Source organism: Teleopsis dalmanni, chromosome 1 (assembly GCF_002237135.1).
Source record: "Teleopsis dalmanni isolate 2A chromosome 1, ASM223713v2, whole genome shotgun sequence".
Classification (NCBI taxonomy): domain Eukaryota; kingdom Metazoa; phylum Arthropoda; class Insecta; order Diptera; family Diopsidae; genus Teleopsis; species Teleopsis dalmanni.
This window is the reverse complement of record NC_051846.1, coordinates 207661537-207670789: the sequence shown is the minus strand read 5'-3', so window position 1 is coordinate 207670789 and position 9253 is coordinate 207661537. Positions and strand designations below refer to the sequence as shown.

The following is a 9253-nucleotide window of genomic DNA, read 5'->3' as shown; positions in this document are numbered from 1 at the left end:
GCTTAAGGTTCATCCAAACCTGACAACCTTAAAAGTATATGATATGCTCATGTACATTAACAAACGAACATCAAACCACCTCTCATTTCCAGTGAGCTACTAAGAGGTCCACTCAGATAGATTAGATTAGTGGTTTGCAGATATGATTTATTTTAATATTTATTGTTATTGTTTTTGTTTATTACAAGTTGAATATCTAGATACACAATGGTATATGAATACTTGAAAATGAGTCCACTCACAACATGCCTTTAAAGTTTTTATTTTGTATTATTCACATGTTATTATAGAGACTGTCTTTAGTAACGAAAGGTTCGTGTTCGGAAGTGACTCAATGATGTTGAAAAGTTTCAGTGCCTTATTCAACATTGTTGAACTCTCAATATGTAAATCTTAGTGTACAACTGTCAAAGTAATATATAGACATTTTGGTGGCTTTGTTGGTAACTACCTAGCGGTATAGCATAACTGGTCTCACTATTTGTATATAAATGTTAGTTTATTTTTGTTACTAAACTTGCGACTACTTACAAACGAGTGAAGCTCCTGCAGGAGTTTGTATAGCCTGAACTTATGGTTTTCTGAGGGTCTCCATTATTCTACGTAAATGTTACGAGTATTAGCATGTTGTCTTATTGGATATTGATTGTGATTCCAGTGATGAAGACCACTTTTTTTTAGTTGGTGCAAGTTTATTTTGTGTTTTTGGAAGTAATGCAGTAGTGCATCATCATTATAGTGACGAAATATTTTCGTGCTTCTGTGTAAGGCATAAAGCCTAATGCAAGTTAAAAAAGTATTCACAAATTATTGATTTCAGTCCAATCGTTTAGTTTTAACTGTATACCAAGGTAGGTAGGTAAATAAACATAGCCGTTGACTTCCTAACTTGACAGTTGATGTAGCAAGCCACTGTAGATTTAATCAAGAAACATTCTCAACATGTGAGTTGATAACAACCGAATTTGTTCAGTCTTCTTTTATTATGCACTCGACAGGAACAAATTTGTGGAAGGAAATGATATATGACAAAGTAGCACCCAATTATAACTAAAAAATCTATGTATGTCAGTAGTTTATGGCAAACCCTTTTTTATAGCATTGAATGAGGTTTTATTATTCACCTAGAAACACAGATATATATCATTATCAACATGATCAACGTCTGGAAAACAAGCTCTTTAATCTAAAGAATAGATCGTATGTGCACCTGCTGGTCATACCTGTGAGTCGTTTAGAAAATAGAAAACTCTAATACGAGTACTTTACCAAGAAAGGTAAAGGTGTGTTAATTCACTGGTTTATGAAATAGATAAAGTTTTGCATTTACAGATTATGATAGAGACATAAAGCGTTAAAGCGTGAATTTTATGTTCTGCAAGTAATAGTCAAATAACATCTATTTGCAGTCCATTTTCATTATTTTTTTAAAAAAAAAGCTATGTATTTTATATGTTAAATTTTATTTATAAAAGAATATCTTGAAAAGAAAGGGTTTAGCATCCTTGAGTGCCACTTACTTAAGACGAGGCACACAGTCGACAAACTTATTAAAATTCCTCTCCCTGCGGACCAAAAGGATATATACAACATATCCAATGTTTGCCACCTAAAAGTGACTGTTGAAGCTCAGCGCCCGCTAAAAGGTCCCCCTCAGTGTCACAACTGCCAACAGTCTCGTCATTTTGCCACTAATTGTAAGGCCGCACCCAAATGTGTTAAGTGTGAGGGCATACATCATCACTCCCTATGTATGAAGCCTCGTGAAGACCCCCCGAAATGTTCAAACTGCGGCGGTGATCATCCGGCAAATTATAGAGGATGCGCGTGTGCTCCGAAAATCATTCCAAAAAGAAAAAATAACACTGTGATACCACCTAGCCCCTCAATAAAGCCATCAATGACGTATGCGGATGTTGCAGAAAAAACCTTCTCCCAAAAACTCCCCACCTTTCCACATCCACCGGCCGCCCAATTAGAAAAGTTAATGAACAACTTCCAGGAACAGCTGAACTCGATTATGAAGAATATGATGCAGGCCATGCTACAAAGCCTACTGCCAACTTTAACTTCACAATGAACACACCATCACATCGCTTGAAAGTTGTGGCCTGGAATGCAAATTCCATTACAAGCAAGAAACACGATGTTACACAATTTCTTCATGATTTTGAAATAGACTTTATGGTCCTGCAAGAAACTTTCCTGAAACCCTCAATGCAGCTCAAAATCCCTAATTACATCATTCATAGATCAAACAGGGTCTCAAGAAGAGGAGGGGGCACTGCTACCCTTATTAGCAGAAACATCAAACACCATCTCAGAATTGATAATCTACAAGCACTCGAAGCTACTTCAGTGGAGGTAGATTGCCCGACGGGTAATATCATTTTTACCTCATTTTTTACCTCAATGCTAAGAACAGGAAACTGATATATGACCAAATAATTCGTCCGTCACTTCTATATGGTTGTGCAGCGTTTTACAAAGCTTCAAACACTACTATTCACCAGTTAGAAATTGCACAAAGCCAGACTCTGAGATGATTTTTCAAAGTTCTTTGGAACATTAGGACGAATGACGTCCTCAGGGACCTCAAGATTGATCCCATCAAAAAATACATAAAGGATAGAGCCCTGAAATTATTTGCGAAATCTGACAGACTTACTAACACCGTGTTATCAAATCTCAGAATGGTTACAGGCTCCTCGGGGAGATAATTGGCACTCGGAGGTCAATTATTGCTTAGTCTAATGAAGTGATAAACAATAATCCAGTCAAGGCGCAAAGAGGGGTTTTGAGAAACCTCGCAGTTAATAGAGAGTAAAAGTGCTCAGGTGCACTGACTCAACTAGCCGCAACATAATAATGATTGGAATGATATAGCAGAACAAATAACTTACGTTAAATAACAACCCAGTTTTCTTTAAAACAAATAAGATATATGTTGAATAAGCTATATACACTCCGTTTCACTTGAATAGCACACTTCGTTTTTGCATTATTATTTGCTTATCTATCAATGATCTCATGACTTTGTTGTAATAATTGTTGGGTTTTTTTGTTTGTTTCCTTATGTAGTCTCCTCCAAAAAAAATTAGTACTGCAGAAATGTACCGTTAAATTTTCCTGTTATTTTCTTTTGAATTTGCATCAATAACTAGTATGTATTTCGTTTCACTTGAATAGCACATTTGGTATCCAATTTAATTTATGAGTAGCAGCTCACCACAATATTAAGTTTTTTTTATTTATTTGTGAGTTTTAAATACAGTGTGACGATTTAAATTAATAATGGGTCGTGGTAATGCTTTAACCAACGAAGAACAGGTCAAAATAAAAAGCTTCATTGATTCTGACCTGTCTGTAACTCAAATATCCAAAAAAATCGGAAGAAGCAGAAAAGTGATATACAATGTCATTCAAAATGATCTTAACTATGGAAAAAATATGAAAGGCCGTGTAAAAAGCGTCCTCAGCTATGCAGATAAGCGGGCTATTTTGAGGCAAGCTTCGAATTCACATGATTCGGTTAACAAAATAAGGTTAAAAGCTGGTGTCAATGCAAGCAAAACTACCGTATGGCGGGTTATTTCGAATGCCCAACATCTAAAACGGCTTAAATCAAAAAAAAAACCACCACTTAACCCTATACGTAAAGAAGCTCGGTTGACTTTTTGCCGTGCCAACATGTCATGGAGCAAGGAGTGGAATCGCGTTGTTTTCTCTGATGAGAAAAAGTTTAATTTGGAAGGGCCCGACGGTTACAATTATTATTTTCATGATTTGAGGAAAGAAACTCATCAGTTAGAGCGTTTACACAGTAGAATGGGCTGAGTTATGGTTTGGGGAGCCATATCTTACTATGACACTTGTGAACTCCAATTCTTAAACACAACTATGAACGCAAAATCGTACCAAGGAGTTTCAGAAAAAGCTTTTCCTTCATTAGAGAATCTTTTTGGACAATTGCCGTGGACTTTCCAACAAGACAACGCCCCAATACATACTGCTCGTGTTGTAAAATCGTTCATTGAATCCAGAAATGTTGCTGTTCTGAACTGGCCCCATACTCGCCGGACCTTAACATAATAGAAAATGTTTGGGGATGGCTGGCTAGAAAAGTGTATGAATCTGGAAAACAATATTCAACAAAAACTGAACTAATTGAAGCAATTCAACGAGCATGGGCTACAATTTCCCTTGATTATATTAAAATTTTGTATGATTCACTTCCCGATAGGATCTATGAGGTTATATTAAACAAGGGAGGTTCAACTCATTACTAAAATGTTAATTTTAACAAATTAATCCGTAATAATAAATAAATAAACTGTCCCTAGTGCATAAAATAATTAAATTTATTTAAAAAACAAAAATGTGCTATTCAAGTGAAACGAAATTTTTATGCTATTTATATACTTATTTAGTTTGTCATCTTTTAATATAAAAATTATTGAAAAAATGCAAGTTTTTTTATTTTTATAATAAAGATTATTAATCACACTACCTATAAAATCTAAAAAAAAATTGTTTTATTTCATTAGTTTAAAAGATATAAAGAAAAGAAATTAAATATGTGAAGTGTGCTATTCAAGTGAAACGGAGTGTATTTCACTATATATGTATCATCTGAATATAGTGTCAGTCGGTGAATCAGTTCAGGATATATATATATTGCATATTTGGACTTCAGATCTGTACAGTCAATTCAATTTTTCATTTTATTATGATACTCTACCAAATAACCTGTTAATTAATTTCATTTCCGAACATGTTCCCCATTGGATGGAGTTCCAAAGCAATTTTAAATAATTTTGAAATTTGTTTATAAATGTATTTTATTTCGATTTGTATATTTTTTTAAGGAATACTAAATAATATATATCACATTCGGTTTCTTACAAATTAGTCAACAAGTGCTTGCTTCGTTTCAAAGCAGTGTGCGATATTTTAAAACCCACGTTCTTTAAAAGATCGCATGCAACGTCTAGAAGCGATTAATTTCAAGCTTATTTTTGGGCACATCTCTTATCACAGGCACTTCCACTCGACTGTAAAAAGAAAGTTTTAAAGTATAAAAAATCGCGTCGAATATAAAATTGTGGTATTTTAACTGTCTAGACCAGTACCGAAACATATTTGTCATGTACATCAAAAGATAAGTGAAGACTGTAAAAAAGCTCAATATAAACACAGAATACAAGGGATGTATATAGAAAAGTTTATTTGAATTTAATATCAAAATATAAAATCATTTCAAGGACTGCTTCTTTAAGTTTTTGAAGATTAAATTCTTACCTCTGTGATGCATCTTATAGTGATTGATATGCGATTTTTTAAATTTCTTGTGGAGTATATATGTGCATATGAAGTGATACTTATGTATGAGATTTTTTTGGACATATATATAATAATATAAAAGATACTTCTGTTCTTGAAGAGTTTTTTCTTGTTGTGTGAAAGATCTGCTATTGAAGTTAAATAAATTAGACATGAAAATTACGACGATTGAAGAATGAATACTGTGTCGCAAAGGAAGATGACACCATTAATGATCATCAACCCTCCGGCAGCTAAACCATAATGACGGTTCTTTTCACCCAATCCAAACAATGTATCGTCCTTCCATTGTAGAATTACTATGATACCAGAGGTGATGAATAGCATACAACCGACTATCGAAAATAGACCGTTCAAGCGGGGGTCAACTTGTGCGTCCAGGATAGAACCTGAAAAATAATTCAAGAACTTGTTTAGCAACGATTCAAATTTTTTTATTAATTTAACTAAATAGAATAAAGTATAGAATTTTGATAGCAAGTCTTACCAATGAATAAGATAGTACAGATAACTGTGAAACCACCAACAGTACCACATACGACCATGACTTGCATAGTGAGCATGCCAACAAGTTCCCATAAGACAATACAGGTCACGGCAATCACCTTAAAAAATTGAAAAAATTATTATATAATTCTTTAGATAATTATGTTCAGATTTCTAGGAAATAAATTAGATCAGCTTTTGTTTAATTTCAGTTTTATTTAATTCAATTAATATAATAAATAAGATAATTATATATGTTCTTAAAAGCGAAAAATCTAACTGCGAAATATAACAAGTGTATCGGCTATAAAAATGGCCCCAGTAATTATGGCCATCGCTCCAGCAGCTATAATTGTATTTTTGTCTTTTCTAGAAGTGTACGCCGTACTCCATTGGTCTACAATAACTGCGCCAGAAGATATAAACATAATGCAGGCACCAATGCTGAAAAGCAAATCAATACGTTTATCTACAGGCGTTGGAGTGCCTAGCAGGTGGCCTAACAGATAAATAGAATTATAATGAAATTTAGTGAAATTAATTGATTTCATTAATTCAACAGCCAAATACGATTAAGCCAAAGTATTCAATATAATATCTATAATTACCAATTAGTAATGCGCTGCAAATAATCATATAACCTGATAATGTGCCACAAACCAACATTGCTTGGCTTGTGTAGCTGTGATCAGATACATTTTCGATAAGAATGACTATAGTGAGTATGAAGACCTGTGGAAATAAACCAATTTCACTTCAATTAGCCTCTCATACAGATCTATTCATAAAAAAGTATAAAACCTTTACAGCACAATACGAATCGGCAACTGATAGTTAAGAAAGATAATTTACGGAACTCTAGTTTCTATTTAGAAGCAATTTAGTAAGCATAGATGACAAGTACTAATGCTTTTAAATAAAAAAACATTCACAACAATAATGAAATAGATATACAGTATTATTAACTTAATAATAAGTAATTTTGCTGTTTATTAAATTTTGGTATACAATAGTTTTTCTAAGAGTACTTAAACACAATAAAATAGAATTTGTAAATTTTTAACATGTGATTGAAGCGAAGATAGAAGATAATCAGCGCATCATTTATATATACTCCAACTGACATATTAAAGATGAAATTCTACATAAAATTAACAGTACTTAAGAATACATAAACACATAATACATAAGAATACATAAGAATAATGTGTAATTATTTATTAGAAGGAACACTGTTTTCACTTACTAATTTTGCCTTTCATTATTCTGTGATATAAGCCATTGTATGGATACATTGTAATAATGGCCAAAACTGATTACTATTAAAACCTTTTCAATGATTTAGAGAATTTCCGATAGTATACTATTGTTTCCAGTTTTCCTAAATCCGTTTGGCTTCCAATAAATCCCATTATAAAAAAAATTAATATTGTTTTTGAAAGCGTTAACTTCTCTAATAATGCCTTTTATGATATATTTTTAATATATAAGGATATTAGTAGGTTAGTTTAGGTTATGCTGGCAGACCAAAGGGGTCACGCGTAGATTATTAAGGCCCATTGCTATACCAGATCGAAGTCTTAATTTTAAGCTATAGTGTGCATCGCTTAGGATCATCGTGTTATAAACGAATTTTATTAGGATTTCAACAAAAACCTCAAGTATGTGCTTCAGTCCGGTAAAACTGACAGCCCTCAAATATTTTTGTCAACTTCTCGAGAAAACCGGACAGTTATATAGCAGGAAGGTTATTAATAAAAAAAATAAAAATTTTTATTTGATGAAAAAGGGCTGATGTGAATAGAAAATAAGTGCTTATAGATTAATTTTTATTTTTGTTTTTATTATTATATAGTAACATAGTCTATATAAATGATGCCATGAAATTAGCTAAGCTAAACGGAAACGACATTTGTATACATTACTATATATATAGACTACGCCCTTTTAAATCTACACTTTCCGTGCATTGATTATTTGGGTCTTCTATATTTATATATTTCTTATATATTTTTTTGCATTTTGAGTTTAGTTTATTTTTATTAAAATTTTGTTGTAATTTAAGAAACAAATGTAAAATAATTCCTTTTCCGGCTCTTAAGTTTTCAAAAACAACCTTCTTTAAACGAGCGATACAATTTAACTGATATTTTAATACAAATGTTCTTTCATTTTGCTCAAAAATCATATCAACATTTTGTGTTAGCAACAAAAAACCAGTATTTTTGTTGGCATATGTTTTTTTCGATGTGGTACTTACAAATGCTTTGCTTTTGTATATATATTTCTTACTGATGACTTAACAACTTGTTGCTTCAACAGTTCTAATAGTGATTCGTGTGGTGTAGTGTGCTGCTTCTCGTTGCTGTACTAAGGCATGTGACGACATCATTTGTTTACTTCTAATGTTTATAAGGATTCCTATGTTGAGAATACAAACAGTCACAGTACTTTTATAAAAAATATGGATTATAATATAAATAACAATAAAATTAAAACATAAATTTAAATAAAATGTAAGTTATTGTTATATTGAATTAGTAATTAGTAGAATAAAGCACTAAAACGCTTTAAAAAAAATGGGTAAGGAATTTAACAGTAAACTAGCTTAAGGTTCATCCAAACCTGACAACCTTAAAAGTATATGATATGCTCATGTACATTAACAAACGAACATCAAACCACCTCTCATTTCCAGTGAGCTACTAAGAGGTCCACTCAGATAGATTAGATTAGTGGTTTGCAGATATGATTTATTTTAATATTTATTGTTATTGTTTTTGTTTATTACAAGTTGAATATCTAGATACACAATGGTATATGAATACTTGAAAATGAGTCCACTCACAACATGCCTTTAAAGTTTTTATTTTGTATTATTCACATGTTATTATAGAGACTGTCTTTAGTAACGAAAGGTTCGTGTTCGGAAGTGACTCAATGATGTTAAAAAGTTTCAGTGCCTTATTTAATATTGTTGAACTCTCAATATGTAAATCTTAGTGTACAACTGTCAAAGTAATATATAGGCATTTTGGTGGCTTTATTGGTAACTACCTAGCGGTATAGCATAACTGGTCTCACTATTTGTATATAAATGTTAGTTTATTTTTGTTACTAAACTTGCGACTACTTACAAACGAGTGAAGCTCCTGCAGGAGTTTGTATAGCCTGAACTTATGGTTTTCCAGAGAAACATTTTGTTGAAAGCAAGGCCCAAACATCTGAGGGTCTCCATTATTCTACGTAAATGTTATGAGTATTAGCATGTTGTCTTATTGGATATTGATTGTGGTTCTAGTGATGAAGACCACTTTTCTTTAGTTGGTGCGAGTTTATTTTGTGTTTTTGGAAGTAATGCAGCAGTGCATCATCAGCGTCGAATAAAAGTAAAACTGTTAGAAATTAGAGTTAAATTATTTTA

At 32.3% G+C, this 9253-nt stretch overlaps 1 protein-coding gene across 1 annotated transcript; it reads right to left on the bottom strand.

Annotated features, from left to right (window-relative positions):
* Window positions 1–6002: 6002 nt before the first annotated feature.
* On the bottom strand, window positions 6003–7241 carry LOC119667150. The gene is made up of 3 exons (XM_038076439.1): window positions 7159–7241; window positions 6438–6583; window positions 6003–6328 (listed from the first exon to the last, which is right to left on the bottom strand). The coding sequence occupies exons 1-3, from the start codon at window positions 7239–7241 to the stop codon at window positions 6105–6107; spliced, it is 453 nt and encodes a 150-aa protein (XP_037932367.1). The 3' UTR covers window positions 6003–6104.
* Between the last annotated feature and the right edge of the window lie 2012 nt (window positions 7242–9253).

What these genes read in the sequence shown, in the direction of transcription:
- LOC119667150 (XM_038076439.1), bottom strand. Translation starts at nt 7,241, where the DNA reads ATGGGATTTATTGGAAGCCAAACGGATTTAGGAAAACTGGAAACAATA. An exon ending in TTCTCTAAATCATTGAAAAG is followed by an intron (nt 6,584 to 7,158) that starts GTTTTAATAGTA and finishes GGCTAATTGAAG; the next exon opens with TGAAATTGGTTTATTTCCAC. An exon ending in TTGCAGCGCATTACTAATTG is followed by an intron (nt 6,329 to 6,437) that starts GTAATTATAGAT and finishes TTTATCTGTTAG; the next exon opens with GCCACCTGCTAGGCACTCCA.